Source organism: Stegodyphus dumicola, chromosome X1, assembly GCF_044657685.1.
Source record: "Stegodyphus dumicola isolate Sdum_Otavi_A_Nest chromosome X1, ASM4465768v1".
In the NCBI taxonomy this organism is placed as follows: Eukaryota; Metazoa; Arthropoda; class Arachnida; order Araneae; family Eresidae; genus Stegodyphus; species Stegodyphus dumicola.
In genome coordinates, this window is record NC_140780.1 from 238,496,279 (window position 1) to 238,516,581 (window position 20,303).

General features: G+C 33.6%; 1 protein-coding gene across 2 annotated transcripts in view; it reads right to left on the bottom strand.

Annotated features, from left to right (window-relative positions):
- LOC118182052 (membrane-bound acylglycerophosphatidylinositol O-acyltransferase MBOAT7-like) overlaps positions 1-20,303 on the bottom strand; it is a 121,709-nt gene that overhangs the window by 71,128 nt on the left and 30,278 nt on the right. For both annotated transcript variants that reach the window (XM_035351320.2, XM_035351318.2), the window contains exons 5-6: positions 19,602-19,753; positions 19,309-19,517 (exon numbers count right to left, since the gene is read on the bottom strand). In XM_035351320.2, coding sequence (XP_035207211.1) covers positions 19,309-19,517; positions 19,602-19,753 — 361 coding nt within the window. The remainder of the gene's footprint in view (positions 1-19,308; positions 19,518-19,601; positions 19,754-20,303) is intronic.

Below are 20,303 nucleotides of genomic sequence, written 5' to 3' on the forward strand. Positions count from 1 at the left end.
TTTTAATTTGTGTTTTTAAAAATATTCCACTTATCCAATATGAATCAATAATTACAGAAATCTACAATTTTGTCCCAGATATTATGCATATATGTTAATCATTTGCAGGTGCACTAGTTTTCAATAATGAGCCATCTGCTGAAATTTACTGAGTTTCAACATGCAATACACGTTAATATATAGACATAAATTAATCGAGTTATATACAGACATAAGAATTATTATGGTTTTCAAACAAACATAAAAAAATCTACCATGCCCACACAAGGATTTGAAAACTCATATTTCCCATTTGCTAGATGGGCATGCTAATCACCGACATCATGCATGCCTAGCTTAGTTATTTTCAAATCGCCAGGACATCATTAAAACTGATGCCCCGTATTAATTACATATTAATAATTCAATGCAAAATGCATCCTTACTTAGTAGTTGCTTTTGAGAAAATTTTGCTGGCACCCTCCAAAAATCTAGTTATATGTAGCTGCATGAAAAATTATGAAATTGAGGTTTAAGAGCTATAAAATATTGTCAGCTTTTATATAGTTAATACAATTAAAAATAACTCTAAAAAGAAATTGGAACCCCCCTCATAAAACAGAGTAGTTTAAATTGCACATACAATAAATTAAGTAATGTAGCAGGACATCAGATCACTTGCACTGCCACTGAAATGCATGCAGAATGCATTTCTGGTAATGTGTTTGTTCTCTGCTTGGAAAGAAGTGTTTCATTTTAACTTTATTATTTTAGAAGTGTTAGTTTTCTTTGGACTTTTTACATTTTATCTTCTTTTTTAAATTAGTTTGGTTTAATTTATTAGAGCAAATCACTCGAGTGCTATCTGAGGGAAGGGATGCCTTTGCTAAGAGAGGACTTTCTCATGGAAACTAGTTCATATACAGATTACACACGGAGAGAATCACAAAAACGCCCATGTAGTCAGCCCGTTCACCGAGATTCGAACCCAGGGCCGAACTACCAGCGTTCAGGGACTTTACCATTCGGCAACTGGGGGGGAAGGGCTTTTTTAAATTAGTAAGTAAGTATAACATTTTTTATTAACTAATAAGTATAATATTTTTAATTTTCAACAGTGCCTTTGTTTTGAAAAAAGAATATTGTAGCTTATCGCTACAATGGAGATATACCAGAAATGATAAATTTTATTTATTATTTCACAATCACTTTTCTAATTGTAAAATATCTTTACAGATTCAGGTATTAAAATCAATGAAAGCTAAAAACGTTGAAATTATTTTATATTATTTGTTGTATTCAATTGGTTTTATGCATAATTTTTTATAAAATTAAAAATTTTTAAATTGCTTCTTTTATACGTATGATCTAAAAATTGGAATAAATGTTTATCTTGTTTATCTATCTATATATATATCTGTGTTTTCATTTATTAAATTGAAAACCAAAAATTTTCTCACAATATGAAAAGTATGGGGAATACTGTGCCTGATGCCATGACAAAACACAGAGTGGAATGTGATAATTCCTAGCATACTGAAACGGGCTTCGACAACCAAAGACTTGACATTTAAAAATTAATGGTTCATGATCTAGATCTTAAAAAAAAAAAAAAAAAAAAAAAAAATTTCTTCAGGTTCTTCTTTATTGAAAAAAAGAACAGCTCTTATTAATTCTCTTTTAAGATATCTTAGTTTACATACTACATTCAACACATTAATTAATAAAAACTGTACACTGTTGTTATCACAGCAATATCAGTATCACAGGTTTGGAATAAAGGGAAAACAGAAGCGGGTTTATGGCATCACTAACACACACAGCCTAATGTTCCAAGAAGCCTTTACACCATTAATTAATTTTTTAAACACCAAAATATTTCATTGATTACTTTAAATAAAATTATGTAACTTTCACAAATGCATAATTTATGCTCTATGTAATAATTAATGGTATTACAAAAATTGATTATTTTATTTAATATTAGCTATCAAAAGAACATATGAGAAAATATGCACTAAAGTTTGCCAACTTTAAATAACAATATACATTATCAGTCATGCTGTTTTAACAGCAGGAGTCAAATAAGGATTTAAAAATCAAGCAATCTATAAATTCAAGTAAAACTAATGAGGGGGATTCATACTGAACAGAATAAATGCATGCAGATGCAAAATTACTAACTTGTTCACAGATTCCATACATGTAAAAAAAAAAAAAATAATAAATTTTATTTTATTTTTGGATGAATCTACTTGCATTTTTAAAAGCAATACTTATTTAAATTTTAGAATGAATAGGAAAATAACTAAGCTTTATTAAATGGCATTTATTAAAGTAATTATTACCAAGCTTCTACCTTTCATTTAAAAAAAAAAGTATTCCAATCTGCAGTTGTTGTTGCTAAAGATACGCATTACTAACCCTCGGCGGTCTAGCACTTTTTGATCTGATTCAGCAACCACTTCAGCACACTACTCTATTGAAGCTCTTGAAAGACTATTCGAATCAGAATTCAATAATAATTTGTATTAGAAGTCTTTCTAACAGCATGCATTAAGTCGAAATACCCATTGCACAGTCTCAAATACAAAAGTAGGATTATGATGGAAATCGATGCAGATCATTATTGTGGCACCATTGGAGTTATGGTGCACATAAGCAATGATCCTAAGAAAAGCTACCAGAATATGAAGGATTGATAGTCTTCTTTTGTTACAGATAATCAGAAGGAAGATAATGTATCAAAAAAATAATAGTGCAAGCTAACAAAAAGTACCAAACAATATCATTACACAGATTTAAGGAAAGTATACATGCGGTTAGGGCTACAGAACTATATATTTATAAATAGAGACCAGTAGAATTATGGAACTACAATTTTAAATATAAAAAAGTTCTTTACAAGAACCCAAGTAAATTATATATGCAGGCAAAATTAAAAACTTAACTTTCTTTAAGTTCAAAACAGCAATCAATTATCATACAAAAGCATGCTAGAATAGTGTGTCAGAGAATTTAGTAATAATGCAGCAATGAAAGAAGAGGGGAATTGTGAAAATTTATTTCGGATATGTTCCATAAGCATCAAATATGCCACAATACTCTATACAAATTTTATAGAAATTAGTAAACCACGTATTTGCTTAACAAGCTCTCTATGCATAAAAAAGTAACACTTCAAAATTACATACCTAAAAGGATGACAAGTTTCGAGAGAAACTGGTTAAGGAAAATAACACAGTTTTGTTTGTAAAGCTTAAATCTTCTTCATTGAAGTAATGCCCAAACATGAACCACACTGGAATTATCAAAGATGAAAGAAACACCAATAGGATATAAAAAGCCAATGCAATAAAATCTGGCAAATTATTTGGTAAAATTGCTACTCCGATAATATTAATCAATTATATGTACAGTAGAACACTGTTTATATATTTCTCAGCCTTTTACATTTACAGGCCGTTTCATCATCAGTCCTATTTATTTTAATAGTAAAATATTTCTTTTATACATCGCGTTTGTATGACTTACGGCATTGGTTTTATTATATCAAAAATTATGAAGAACAAAGAGTTAAGTTCTAGTCTCTGAATGAATTCAAAGAATGGAAATAATTGCAAATTTACATTTCACAAACAGTGGGGCTATTAATTTACATTTCGCAGTCTCACCGTTCAATTATTTTGCCCAGATATAAGGACTGGAGAAGGAAACAAAGGCATGAGATATTACAGTCTGACACAGGAGCTGAAAAGTCTCATTTGTTGTTTGTGTTTTTGCAGCAGTTCATGAACAATGGCGATACTTGGAAGGAAAAATAGATGCAATTTCTTCTGAACAGGACACTGTGTTAAGTAAAACCTATGTGGAGCAGGATTAACTAATACAAAATGTCATGAAACCGAAAGGCACTCTCATTACAAGATAAAATTCATACCTTAAAAGACTTTGATGAGAATATAGGTTTGACTAAAGCTGAGTTACCAAAGAAACTGGATATTACTGTGACAACACTAAAAACGGTTATTTATCATACATTGAATTGAAGACAGAGCAAAAATTTACGGACAGTCCACTTAAAAAAACTGCATCCTCAAGATGGAAATTTTCCTGAGGTCAAAGCCATTTTCCTAAAATTTTTCATTCACTGTCATGCATCTAATATTCCAGTGAATGGCCCCATGCTGATTGAGAAGTCAAAAGAAAAAGCACTTCGACTGAATGCAAAGGAAGCTTGCTTTTCAACTGGATGGCTGCATAAACATCGAATCTCATGTCATATAATAAAAGGAGAACCAAAAAGCATTCCTGCTAAGTCAGTGAAAGAGTGGTTCATGAATTTATCCACCAAAATACATGGATATGAATTAAAAGGCATTTTTAATATTGATGAATCTGCTCTTTTCTTTAAACTTATGCCTGCAAGAACATTAGGTTTCAAAGGGTATCAGTGTCATGCAGTTAAGCAAAGTAAAGAATGTCCACTGTGTTATTCTGCACAAATGCTGATGGTATGGGGAAAATGGCTCCTTTAGTTTTAGGAAATTTATAAAAACGAAGGTACTTCAAACATGTTAAAACTCTATCATTAAAATATAAAGCAAATAAGAAAGAATGGATGACCACAGACATTTTCCCAGAATGGCCCAAGAAAATAGACAAAACCACAATATAGATCAGTTGTACTCGCCCATCTTCAAACAACAGATTTCCTACAAAAATATGACAGTTGTTTTTTTCCTGGCAAACTGCATTACTAGTCTGGATTCAAGTAAAACCAATAATAAAACACTGACCATTCAAGGGGGATTTTCGAACCCAAAGTCAAGTGAAAGTGTTGATGATTTTTTTACATGTACCATGTCATAACTTAGGACACAACACGACTAGAATGATCTGTATTAGGCAGGAGGTGGGGAAATAGGCAATATGACGCCTTGGAGAGCATTTTGTGTTAACTTCACTGCCACCAGTACCACATTTATCAGCAACAGACTTTTTAATTTCCCCCTACCAACTACTCGACTCAGGCTCAAGGGGTCACCACTCCTGATCTTCGACTCTAATGGCGGGATACGGCTTTATTAGGCTAAAGATCTGACTGGTCATCAATGATGCTGCCTATCAATACTACTCAAGCCCCCCCCCAGAATTACACGGAATTCGGCAGACAGCACGCCAACCACTACATGGTAACTGATACCCTAGTTTGGAGACTTATCACCAATCCCCCCTTGGTGCGACTGTATAAGATGAGCTTCCCTTGGGGTTCTGGAACCGCCAGGCTCATGTTTTTATCTCCCACGGCCAAGACTATCAAGGTACAGATCTTAGCAAGTATAATAAACGACTGCTGGGGGGGTGGAAGTGTTGATGACGAAAATGATAATGAAACTGTATTTACAGATGAAGAAGACTGGAAACTCCTTGGATCAAAAATTAAAATCGAGGAATACATAAACTGTGATTCATTGTAATAACATCAGACTTTATGCTTAGTTGAAGAATTGAAGGAAAACATTTTACCAGATAAACATTTAAGCAGCAGGATGAAGAGGAAAAATGCACATATAACCCTGCCCTCTTTTCATAATGCTATCTTCTGCAATGATCCCCTCAGAAATTTCTTTGTGTATAATAATTTAAGTGAGAAATCATTTCAAGAACTGAAATGAATTCATAGCACTCTGCTTAAGATTCAGAATCATGATATGTCAGATGACAAAGTCTTTTTCTATTAAAAAAAAAATAAAATTTGCTTTAAAACGTTCTTGGGGGAAAAAAAAAAGATTCTTGTTCATGATTGGCATTTAACTAAAGCTATGACTCTTTTTTTTTCCAATATTATGTAACTATGTACAAAAATTTGTTTCTTATAATTTTTAAATTATTAAATTTGCATTAATATCAGTTTTAAAACATTCATCATAAAAAATTCTTTAGTTGTTTAAAATATTAACATTAAATATTTATTTAAAACAATTCTTTCACATTTGTTTGAACACAGATAATATTTTAAACAAACTGAAAGTATGATAATAAAATTGTGCAGTATCAGTAGTAGGTTAATAGTGCCAAAATTGTGCAAGGTACAATGTTAGACCTTTTTCCACAGTTGAAATTATTAATATTATTAGGGAACTGCTATGTTTTGATTCCAATTTAATTTTAATTGCTTTACATTTAATTTACTTATATATAATATATATATATATCATCCTAAATTTTCATTTACATGTCTTTCTCATTTATACATTGTTTGTGAATGACTTCTCAAAAGACTTATAAATGGTGCTCCACTGCAATAAGTTTTGTAAATAAGTTATCATTTAAAGATTCAACTTTATTTTAAAAGGTCCTATTAGTTAATATACTTGTATGAATTCAAAAATTTTTACATCTTTCTCAGGATTTGCACATCTAATGATGCTTTTTTGTTCTCAACATTGAGATAATAAATTAATGGTTTTTTAAGATGCCAATGCTTAAAGTATTTTATACATAAAGTTAGAAATTCCTAAATTTCTTTGTACAGATGGCCCTTGAAGTACACTGGGTTAGGGGTGTTGATACACAATACAACTGAAAAATCAGGGTTGACTTTTTTGCTCTCTTAAGATTCATTCAACAACCAATAGCCTTATAGATAACATTTAAGCATAAACAGATATGCATTATATGCTTCATTTGTATGTTAAAAAAGTTAGAAAAAAGAAAAAAAATTAAGAGAAAAAGCAGATAAAATAAGAAGCAGAGCAGTGTAATTAACTCAGTCTGGTTCTGTAAAGCATAGATGTCTTTCAGGGAATCCATACAGTCCTTGTCACTTTCCTTGCTTTCATGACAGAAAAATGATTACATAAGTTACAGGATGATTTTGTGGCCCTAGGCCCTGGGAAAATGAAATGCATCTACAGGGTACTAGTAATCAATATCACACATTATGCCATTAATTTAGAAAGATACATTATTTATCTCATAGCATATCCATAAAAATTGACTTAACACTGAAACACATGAAAATTGCTATACCATGAATGAAACAGATAGCAAAAGCAATCTTTCTTTCATAAATACAATACAATAAAAGGATAAAATGACATAAATTTTGCGTAACTTTGATACAGAAATCGGTGTCCCAAGGATCTGGGTTTGGCAAAAACATCTGTTATTATAGGGTAGGGCATAGAGTGAAACAGCTCTGGATAGCATTTGGTGATTTCACAGTCAGTGGGGCTTCAATTCAATGCCTGAGTTAATTTATCATACTGGCTGGCAGGTGTTCATATCAGTCTCCCCGCAACCACTAACCATACGTTTTCAGCTGGTGAAAGAGCTGGACAATGCCTCTGCTAAGGTAGGAGTCAGACACTCTCTGCATTGAGAAAACAACAGTTTGGATAACATGTCATCTCATGTCGTGACAAAATATGAACATAAGCGCAGTCACAGGCATTAAAATGTAGGTACTGTGATGATAACTTTGAATGTCCATTCCCCTTAGTGATTTCATACATAGATATGGTTATCATAGTATCATGAAGAAAAATAGGATTCATCAGAAAAGACATCACGCCATAGACATGTTCCAGTGCATCATTGAAGGCACCATGGCAGGCACTGATTAATGTGCTCTCAGGCATCAGTACGTAGGGCCCGACTTTTATTATTATTTTTTTTTTGAAAGGAAACTTTCATTTGAACAATAACATTTTCCTCGTCATTTTTCTCTTATACCATCTTTGCACAAGTACAGTAAAATTAATTTTAAGTTTTCATGTATGTTGTCTATTTAAAACTGTGTTTATTTTTTAAATCTTTTTATATTTAATGAGTTTCATCAGCATCAGTTTTGGGTTATGAACTTGCACACAAAGTATTGTGGTAAAATTTAAATAAGCAATTATCTGTGATTCAGAAACAAATTAATCCATTTTAATTAACTCTTAAAAGGAAAGTTGTTGCAGTTTATAAACATTTTGGCTGATGAACAGCTTTCAGGAACAAATTAAATAGTGAACTGTGGTTTCACTATGTATGCTACTTTTATACAGTTACCATTTACTTCTAAATTTTATGAATATTTCTTTTGTTACAAACTGTGTCATCTAAATCAAGTTCACATTTCATCTTTGCAGATCTGATATGTGTTCATTTGAAAACAATAAATGATAAAATACATTAGTAGTTACATATAATACATGCATTCATGGCATAATTACTTAAATTTCTTGATATTTATTAGTTATGATTAGTCTACTAATTTTCTCAAATTACCTTAAATCTTAAAAAACAACCTTATATTTAGCGTAGGTATAATGAAACACTCAATCGATTTCGAGGGCAGCTAAAGGTCCCTCCTCATCAGGAGAAAGAAATACATAGAAAGAAGAAAATAGGAGAAGGAGTCACAGAAACACGAAGTGCTTATCAGCACTGCACGTGGTTATAACTAGATTTTTAATCAGAGTTGCACTGGCCGCCTACTTTTACTGAGCCAGGCTGTCTGATCAAGCATAAAGAAATATTAGCGAAGTTAAAATAGGGAGCGAGGGGCAAATGCACATTACGCTCAAAATCTGAACTTCAAATAATGGAAAGCAATCGAAATCGAGTCAATGGCTAGGCGGCAATTAGTAGCCAACCGCTACTTTAACCGTCTCTGTTGGTAAATTGCCCTAAGGCGTTGGTACTTAAGTTTTTAATTAAGGCGATTTACGCCGCGCCAGCTAGGCGAAACTTGTCAAATTTTGTGAAATGTAGGTGAGTAAGGGAGCCGCGTGACAGGCTCCTGCCTGTCACGCGGGTGGTCACCAGCTTACGCGTACAATGAGAAATATTGGAAATATTAATAATTATCAAGTTTTGAAACAGGTTATCTAGATTGGAATAATTAAACTAATATCACGATCTAAATGAAGACAAATGGCACAACTAAGTGCAACAGATTAGCTAAACAAAATATTCAAATTCATCCTTTCTGTAAAACACGGATTGGACAGTGGTAGTCACGTGGGAGTCACCCTCCCGTGAACTGTCCACAGCCCAATGCATCTTGAAATAGTAGATATCACAATTCAGTGAAGTCTTGGTTAGCGCGAGGCGGTCCACCAACTGTGGCGGTACTCATTAAACCTAGCATCGGACCCGAAAGTCCAACACCTCCCTCTTGTCGTCAATCTGCGACCGGGAAATTATACTAGGCACCTCGATGTGGGTACGAGACCACTTGGGATTTCAAAAATAAGCATTCAAAGTTTTTCTGTGCTTCCACACCGCTCTGTGGCGCGCAGCACAGGGAAGGAAGGCGAACCCTCCTCCCCGCGTTAATGGAAAGCAACCACTGAACGGATTTTTTATACCCTCTGGTAGTACCAAGCGCGAGGAGGTAACGCCATCTATCGGCAAAAATAATGAATTAAGATAGTAGAATTTTAAAGGCATTAGGAAGGACTGGATTGGACTTCAAATCATTAACTAAACTTTCTAAATCTTTGTGAATGTGAAAAGCCTCAAGAAAATCCAATTCGCCTATGGAAGAAGCCTTTTGGATGATTTTTGCAGACCCAAAATCAAAATTATGGTTAAAAGTCCAGCTATGATACGCTATTGAAGACTTGTTAATTTCGCCTTTTTTGACATAAGATTCATGTTCCTTGATACGAAACTTCAACGCTCTTTTTGTTTGGCCAATATATCTTAAACCACACTGACATGATATACTATAAATTCCCCAAGAATTCAAGACAGAAACGCAATCTTTTAGAATCGAAGGGTGAATTTTATTAATAGGGGAGAAACCGACTTGAAAATTGAATTTCTGGAGAATCCGTGCAATTGTATAGCTAACAGAAGGATAAAATGGAAGCACGACAAGGTCATTAATATTATTTCTAACAGTGGAATGTCTTCTTTGATGGGAATCTGAAAATTTTTTGACGGCTTTATCAATAATCACGGGAGAAAATCCACGGTCAATCGCAACTGCTCTCAAATAATTAAGTTCATTGGTAAGCAAAGATTCAGAGGAACAAACTTTTAGCGCGCGGAAAACATAATAGTAAAAAGAAGCCATTTTTTGCTTAACAGGGTGGCATGACTTGGCATGGGGTGGTAAACAAACTGCAAAGGGTTTACGGTACACAGTGGTGCTAAAATCGGTTTCATTGCGGATTATAAAAATATCGAGGAAGGGGAGGGAATTGTTGGATTCAATTTCAAGAGTGAATTGGATGGCTGGATCAATTGAATTCATAATAGATAGAATCTCGGATAAATCCTCTTTATAACCGTCAAAAAGTGCGAAAGTGTCGTCAACATACCGAGTCCAAAGACGAAAAGATAATTTATCAAATAATTTCATCTCAAAATAGTGCATATAAATGTCAGCAAGTACCGGACTGAGAGGATTACCCATAGCCAATCCTTCAACTTGACGAAAATATGCATTTTGGAAAACAAAGTGGGTTTGACTTAGAGAAACTTTAGTAAGCGAAACCAACTCATTAATTTCAGTATGTGTGAAGTGAAATTCCCGAAGCCTAGTTTCAAGACAATTTAGTGCTCCTTCGACCGGAACATTAGTAAACAATGATTTGACATCAAATGAAACCATAATGGAACGAAGTGGGGAAATATTTTTAAGTTTATCAATGACTTCAACAGAATTTTTTACAGTGTGAATATTGTTAGCAAGTAGAGGAGAAAATCTGGAAACTAAATATTTGGCCAAAGGATATGAAGCAGTACCTATGTTGGAAACAATTGGTCGAAAAGGAATACCGGTTTTGTGGACTTTTGGAAGAGCATAAAGTCTAGCGCAATTAGTAATAGGCGGAATAAGTGATTTCTTCAACTGAGTTGGCAGAATGTGGGAAGATTTAATAGCACTTTTTACTTTCATGAGGTCCGAAGTTGAAGGATCTTTAGGGATCGAGCAGTATGGGCCTTCATTTATCAATTTAGAGACTCCAGTAATATATGTGTGTTTGTCCATAACAACGATCTGTCCGCCCTTATCAGCTTTAGAGATAATGATATTAGAATCAGAATGAATTTCACGTAAGATCTCATTTTCTTTTTTGCTAAGATTAGAACCCAAAGATTTATTGTTAAAATTAACGTTATGAGTAATTAGGTGGCGGATTGTATCCTTCTGCGTTTCCGAAATTTTGGAGAATTTAAAGGCTTTCTCTATAGGGGCGATGATTTGAGGAATTGAAGGTTTAGATGTCTTTGAAAAGTTGAAATTATATTTTAATACTTTTAACTGATCCTCCGAAAGATTCCTATTGGAGATATTAACGATGGAGTTAACGTTTACAGTGGGAAGATCAGCTAGATAATTGGGACTATCCGACTGGTGTGTGAGTTTTAGGAATTTAGAAATGAGCACATTTTTATGCCGTTGACAAACGGTATCGGTTATACACCAGGATGTATGTTCAAATGAGGAAAAATTTTCAGTGGAATTAGAAATTTTTAAATGGAGGTAATATAATTCAAATTCAATTTTAGATAAACGTTTGCGTGTGTCCCTTATAATGTGACGAAGATAATAATATATTATAATGTGTTCTTCGTCACATTATAAGGGACACACGCAAACGTTTATCTAAAATTGAATTTGAATTATATTACCTCCATTTAAAAATTGCTAATTCCACTGAAAATTTTTCCTCATTTGAACATACATCCTGGTGTAGAACCGATACCGTTTGTCAACGGCATAAAAATGTGCTCATTTCTAAATTCCTAAAACTCACACACCAGTCGGATAGTCCCAATTATCTAGCTGATCTTCCCACTGTAAACGTTAACTCCATCGTTAATATCTCCAATAGGAATCTTTCGGAGGATCAGTTAAAAGTATTAAAATATAATTTCAACTTTTCAAAGACATCTAAACCTTCAATTCCTCAAATCATCGCCCCTATAGAGAAAGCCTTTAAATTCTCCAAAATTTCGGAAACGCAGAAGGATACAATCCGCCACCTAATTACTCATAACGTTAATTTTAACAATAAATCTTTGGGTTCTAATCTTAGCAAAAAAGAAAATGAGATCTTACGTGAAATTCATTCTGATTCTAATATCATTATCTCTAAAGCTGATAAGGGCGGACAGATCGTTGTTATGGACAAACACACATATATTACTGGAGTCTCTAAATTGATAAATGAAGGCCCATACTGCTCGATCCCTAAAGATCCTTCAACTTCGGACCTCATGAAAGTAAAAAGTGCTATTAAATCTTCCCACATTCTGCCAACTCAGTTGAAGAAATCACTTATTCCGCCTATTACTAATTGCGCTAGACTTTATGCTCTTCCAAAAGTCCACAAAACCGGTATTTCTTTTCGACCAATTGTTTCCAACATAGGTACTGCTTCATATCCTTTGGCCAAATATTTAGTTTCCAGATTTTCTCCTCTACTTGCTAACAATATTCACACTGTAAAAAATTCTGTTGAAGTCATTGATAAACTTAAAAATATTTCCCCACTTCGTTCCATTATGGTTTCATTTGATGTCAAATCATTGTTTACTAATGTTCCGGTCGAAGGAGCACTAAATTGTCTTGAAACTAGGCTTCGGGAATTTCACTTCACACATACTGAAATTAATGAGTTGGTTTCGCTTACTAAAGTTTCTCTAAGTCAAACCCACTTTGTTTTCCAAAATGCATATTTTCGTCAAGTTGAAGGATTGGCTATGGGTAATCCTCTCAGTCCGGTACTTGCTGACATTTATATGCACTATTTTGAGATGAAATTATTTGATAAATTATCTTTTCGTCTTTGGACTCGGTATGTTGACGACACTTTCGCACTTTTTGACGGTTATAAAGAGGATTTATCCGAGATTCTATCTATTATGAATTCAATTGATCCAGCCATCCAATTCACTCTTGAAATTGAATCCAACAATTCCCTCCCCTTCCTCGATATTTTTATAATCCGCAATGAAACCGATTTTAGCACCACTGTGTACCGTAAACCCTTTGCAGTTTGTTTACCACCCCATGCCAAGTCATGCCACCCTGTTAAGCAAAAAATGGCTTCTTTTTACTATTATGTTTTCCGCGCGCTAAAAGTTTGTTCCTCTGAATCTTTGCTTACCAATGAACTTAATTATTTGAGAGCAGTTGCGATTGACCGTGGATTTTCTCCCGTGATTATTGATAAAGCCGTCAAAAAATTTTCAGATTCCCATCAAAGAAGACATTCCACTGTTAGAAATAATATTAATGACCTTGTCGTGCTTCCATTTTATCCTTCTGTTAGCTATACAATTGCACGGATTCTCCAGAAATTCAATTTTCAAGTCGGTTTCTCCCCTATTAATAAAATTCACCCTTCGATTCTAAAAGATTGCGTTTCTGTCTTGAATTCTTGGGGAATTTATAGTATATCATGTCAGTGTGGTTTAAGATATATTGGCCAAACAAAAAGAGCGTTGAAGTTTCGTATCAAGGAACATGAATCTTATGTCAAAAAAGGCGAAATTAACAAGTCTTCAATAGCGTATCATAGCTGGACTTTTAACCATAATTTTGATTTTGGGTCTGCAAAAATCATCCAAAAGGCTTCTTCCATAGGCGAATTGGATTTTCTTGAGGCTTTTCACATTCACAAAGATTTAGAAAGTTTAGTTAATGATTTGAAGTCCAATCCAGTCCTTCCTAATGCCTTTAAAATTCTACTATCTTAATTCATTATTTTTGCCGATAGATGGCGTTACCTCCTCGCGCTTGGTACTACCAGAGGGTATAAAAAATCCGTTCAGTGGTTGCTTTCCATTATTTGAAGTTCAGATTTTGAGCGTAATGTGCATTTGCCCCTCGCTCCCTATTTTAACTTCCCTAATATTTCTTTATGCTTGATCAGACAGCCTGGTTCTGTAAAAGTAGGCGGCCAGTGCAACTCTGATTAAAAATCTAGTTATAACCACGTGCAGTGCTGATAAGCACTACGTGTTTCTGTGACTCCTTCTCCTATTTTCTTCTTTCTATGTATTTCTTTCTCCTGATGAGGAGGGACCTTTAGCTGCCCTCGAAATCGATTGAGTGTTTCATTATACCTAAGCTAAATATAAATAAGGTTGTTTTTTACGATTTTGATTGTCACATTAGCGTGTTTCTCCTAGTCTACCTTAAATCTCTTAAAAGGTTTCGAAAAAGAAAAATCATGCAAATTTTTCAGAAAGTACAATGCATTTATGACAGCAGTTAATTTTTTTTTTCCAACACTAGTGTCTTCCCATGGAAAAGAGCACCTGCAGGCCTTTTAGAACAATGTAACCAAACACAGGTTTGAGTATTGTCAGTTGCTGCCTTTTTCTCAGCTAACACTCGGATTCGAGGAAAATTGTTTAGTCACATTCTGCTTGACAGCTAGAATTACATTGACAAGGAATTGTTGTCAAAAAATGTTGGACTCTTCTATTACTGTTTTCACACCTACACATCCTATGTTAAAATTTTCTCTATATTCTGTTACTACTTATGTCATTCTCACTAGTCTTATTAGTGACGTTTTAACCATTTTAACATTTTTCATTGGCATGCTGGAAAAAGAGTGATCTTTATTTCCATTATCCCTTGAAGTAGGTCATTACATTCAGAGATTAATTTCAACCAGAAACCATTGAGCTGTTTTTTAGTTTTTGTGTCAAATTTTAATTCCAGATGGAAATGCATATAAGACAAGGTCAAGGACTATATTTTATTATTTAACTATTTACCATTTACTTATTTAATTTTAAAAATTATTAATTACTTTATATATTTATTTATTCTTGTTTCTCCTTCCTAATGGTGTTCAATAGTAGCCTGGTTCTTCTAATTTTAGAAATTAAGCCCTGGGTAAAATCCAATTTCCTGTGCCAAAGAAGAATATGACAGCTATTCACATAGAAAGGAATATACTTGTGAAGAATGCTCTACGAAACGTTGCCCAGTCTTTGAATATTATAGACCAGAAAACTAAGAAAAAAAATACTATTAAATAGTCTGGTCACCGAGACTCAAATACGACATAAAATGTCAGCAATCACTAATCTGCCACACAGTTGGTTAACTTACTAGAGGAAATCAAACCATATAACTTCTCTTAGAATGAATGCCTTCAGAGAACATTTTAAGATAAAATTGCACTGTATTCATCCCACACATGGGGAAAACCATAAACACCTTGTGCAGTCTGTTCAACAGGCATTGAACAGAGAACTATGGAAGGTTTTATCTGCTCAACCACTGATGGGTCTTAACCATATGGCTGCTGGAGGATGACCAAAAGAAATATATCGCTTTCAGTAACGTGTAAAGATTTAAGAATACAGCTTAATAATTAAACTTCAGTTAAAACATAACATAATATGCTCATATAGTCAAACATAGTTTTCTGGGAGCTTTCACAAGTGACTCGGCCCCACTCCTCCTCTTAGGCCAACAGCTCTCATGGTTTTTGCCATATTCAAATAATCTAACTCCAAAGGTGACTCTCTCCCCTTCATCAGTTTAATATTCATGGGTTTCTTTTTTTTCCTCCCTTTTTTCATGGTTGCAGCTACGACAAACCACACAGAGATAAGAAATTCATATGAGCGGTTCCCTCAGAATTTGCAGTCTTCGAGTTGTTATGAGGTGTGAGACGACATGCTCTGACATTACAGGAGTGGTTTGGTAGTGCCTCCCCTTGATATTACAAGATTTATAATTTCACGGCCAATGCTAAGGGATTTTATTAATCTGCATTGTGTCTGTAATCAGACCTCTCGAAGTTAGAGAGCCAACTGGCCAATAATTCCATATCTCCTCTGATATCGCCTTAAATTATAATGAATTAAAGTATGTAAAGGTACAACCAAAAAATTTAAATGGCAACACTAATTCACTCTGAAAATTGTTCCAGACACAGCAAATATCCAGAATACTCTGAAACTCTAGACTGAAAGACTCTTGCCACTAGCAAGATTCTAATACAGTACAAAGTCCATAATCCGGACTTGTCGGGACTCCGGCAATTCCGGATTACGTTTTTTTTTCCATGTTATAGATTATCAATTTAAATCTGGTAAGATGATATGCAGAAATTATACAATTAAAAATATGAAACCGTAATTTATGAAATAAAGAGCAATTATGATCTAAAGGGTATCAAATTTACAAAAAAAAAAAAGCTTAATATTTATTTGTTTACTTTATTAAAAATTTCTTTCAATGTAAGTTGTTTAAGTTGCTTCATTTTTTTGTGCTAATACTTTCTTTAATTCTCTCTTCTACAAACAGACATAATTTCTTGTTCAGTTACAAAGTTCCGCTGTTCAAATCCTGTAATTGCTGTGTCGAGAATACCGACTAACTTGTCAATCGAAATTTTTTCATTTTCAATAACCTCTCTGTCACTTTCTTCACTAGCGCGCATGTGTAAACGCTTTACTGGCTTTAAGTGCATGCGTAGCGGACGCGTGCATTAAACGCGCACGCGTAAATGCTTTACGTGTATGTGTAAGTTTGTGGCTTTGAGGTCCGGATTATAGATCATTCCGGATAATGGACGTCCGGATTACGGACTTTGTACTGTATAAAGAGGACAATACTTATCTAAGAGACAATTTGTCTCTATGCATTCAATATTAATTGCCAATTGTTGTTATTATATCACAAACAGAGCTTTTGATAGATATATAATAAAAAAGCATTTAGTTCCAATTTGCAGTTACATGCAACCTAATCTAAATGCAAGCCAGTCAGCTATCAATCCTTACATGGAGTCAGTCTCTCCCAGAGAAGAAACAGGATGGAAACTGCATTAATGAACTAGACTATCAATGTTCCTTATTGTTTATAAAAGAATTTAGGCACATAATCTACTATTTAGTTAAATCTGAAGTTGATCAGGAAAGACAATGCATTAAACACAGATATCTCAGATAGTGGTGACATCTTGCTTAATTTGATAGAACTAAATATTAGTTAAGAAGTAGCATTTAAAGGATCAGTTTAAAAAATGGTAGAATGTGATAAAGGCATACAAAGGCTGATTAACAGCAGCACTGCCAATTGTAAGCAAATCCTCTAGTTACAATAGTCAGGGCAAACTACTAATGTTTTGTGGCTTTAATAACTAGTGCCATTCAGCCACTAATGGGTAGCAAGTGTTAACTTAGATTATTTCAATATGGCAGAGCACATGAGGGCTCTCTGCCCAAGAGGATAAATTTCTAAAAGAAAATAGCTCATATTCATGTTATTTATTGGGAAAACCTAACAAAATAAAACATGCAACCAGTTTGGGGTCCTACACTATTGTAATGCAATCACGGTGATATATCATCCACTTCCCTCAAATTTAATGCTACGTATAATTTTGAGAGCTATTTCTCAAAATTTTGCTAATAACAGAGAATAATGTGCATTATTTTAATTTACTATTCATGTTACTGACCACCTATTTGAGCAGTGACATATTCTTAAAATTCAGTTTAAAAGTACTGTATATAATAGGATACATGTCAATGACCTATTTTAATGCTAGTGAAAATATATTCATCTACTAAACCTAAAAAATAATAACAATTACAACAATAATGTTTTAAAAAAATAAATGCTTTAAAAAGTAATAAATAATTTTCTTTAAAATATAACAGTGAGAAATTAAACAAACAAAACAAAACATTAACATTTTTGTGATGTAGCAAATGCTACATCTACAGGTAACTCTGCTAACTACAAGATCTGCTTACAGGTAACTACCTACCTTTTAAACCTTTGAACGGTATATTCACTTGCCCAAGTACAAAACCCCAGTGAAGCTAGTCTAATGCTTCATGAATTTCTCTTCAGTTGTGTGCTGTTCTACTTTTAAGATTTTGATTGGTAAAGGCAAACAGCCCAGAGATGCTTGATCTCACATCAAAATCTGTTTCCCAAACTATCAATACCTATTCAAGTTCATTCTTAATGAGGTAATTACCAAAACTCCCTAACCTTTGCATAATCAGAGTGATTAGTACAGTCCTTAAACAACAAAGAAAACTAGAATTGTGGAAGCTCTGTCTACCTGGTATAAATTCATTACACTCTGTTACAAAACTGATTGTGCCATCCCTACAATGAATTCTGGAAGTTAGCAAATTTATCTCAAAAACTATGAGAGACAGCAGAAAACGTAAATAGCAAATGCATAAAGAGTAATCAATTTAACATGTAATGACATCAATAACTTAAAGACCCAGAATGCTGATGTCTGATATCCTATCACCTGTATAATGTCACTGATTGTGTGTGTGACATGAGGCAGAAGCAAATTTACTAATAAAACTAACAAGACAACAAGCTACAGTTTATTACTGCAAGAAATTCACACAGCAGTATAATACTATAGAAGAAGAAAAATACAAAATACTATTCCAGAATTAGGAATTGTCAGTACTAATGCTTAAACACGCTCAAAGCCTCCAATTTGAGCAGCTATACACAAATGTATTAAAGCTAAAAATTTTTGGTCGATGTTCTGTAGTGCTACAGGTGTTAATGTCAGGAAGCATCCAGATAATGGTTTAGCTATCACAGTTGTCATAGTCATAAGACATAAAAGTCATTTCCTTCGTTTACACCTATAGAATAGGGTCTAAGCCACAGCCAATAAGGGAGGATAAATTTGCAAATACATGAATATGCAACTTACCTTGCCAGCTTACTGTCATTCCTCTTGTAGATTTCAATTGGTATGCATCAATACATGAATCTCGTGCTCACTGAAAAGTACTTTATGTGGTTGCAGCTAAAATGAAGCAGTTACTAAAACATTGTATAATGAATGATTTCCATGTACTTCCTTTGAGTAGATGTCCCGCAGCTATTCACAGCACCACAGACTAAATGTATATCAGTGAGCTCTGCCTTCATTTAGCATTGCTTACTATTTTGAGTGTGTACAAGGAATGACAATTTACATTAGCAAAATGCTTTTAGGTCCAGCTCATCAGCGCTATGTAGCACCTCAATAAGTGATCTGGCACATCAAATCTACTCATATCAATTACTGCAAAATATTCTTATTTTGGTCCTCTTTACCTACCTTTACATTTTTGCCAGATATTTTTGATTCACTCTATATCACCCACTCACTTAAGAACTTATTTTTGATTCACTCTTTATCACACACTCACTCGAGACTATTAAAGTAACAGCCCACTAACATATAGTGTTCAAATACACATAATAATATTGAAACACACATATAATGTTGAAATACACATACATAGAAGAAATATTGCAATCAAATTTTAGTTAAATCTGTGACTGATAATGATACTCACTCAACATATAAGCCATGTATGGATGTTGGTCCTGCACCTGGTTTTGGACAGGTACTCTCAGGATATGCACCAAGTCCCAAATTAATACAAATACATTCCGCAAGCACAAAAGCTATATATATTCTCATTCGAAAACTGAAGAACCAAACCATCATAAGAAATATTCTGCACAGAAATGGAAATTTCCAGATTTCATCAGATACAGCAATCTAAGGAATATATATTCAAAGAATTTATTCTAATTTATTTATGAAACAATAGTAAAATACATGATACATTACTGGCATACTTACAGAAAGAGGAAATAAATAATCAGAGACAAGGTATAAACATATGTATAAAGGTACAACAACAACACGTTTCTTCAAAAAAGTTGAATGTGAAACATTTGTGCTGTAAGGTTTTGTAAACATGTCCTCATATGTCTGAAATTTAAAGTAAGGACCTGAAATGAGAATTCAGTATAAATAATTACACATGCAGAAAGTAATTGTGTTAAATAGAATATGTGAGCACATTTTATGATAGTATATATACATATACAGTACACAGTCCGTAATCCAGACCTCAAAGCCACAAACTTTATTTTTGTATGCTTTATGCATGCACGTAATGCATTTACACATGCGCATTTAATGCATAATGAATGGTATAAGCTAGGCTAAAATTATCTTTACTGATTCTAAGGCATTTCAGTTAATGTTGCAGATTGCGCTGTTCCTTAATTTTCTAACTGGATCCGGCTTATTATTTTTTGCAGACTGTTAGAGCAATTTAAAAAAATTAAGCTTGAACTTTCGATTATGTCAAAAATAGTTTCCAATTCTGGAGCTGCCAAAGGATCTACAAAGCAAAAGCACGTTCCATCAAACAAAAAGTGGAATTGCTGCAAAAAATGGATAAAGGCATATCCGTCTCAAAATTATGCGAGGAGTATGGCATTGGAAAGTCAACTGTATATGACATAAGAAAAAAGAACTTTTAGAATTTTTTAT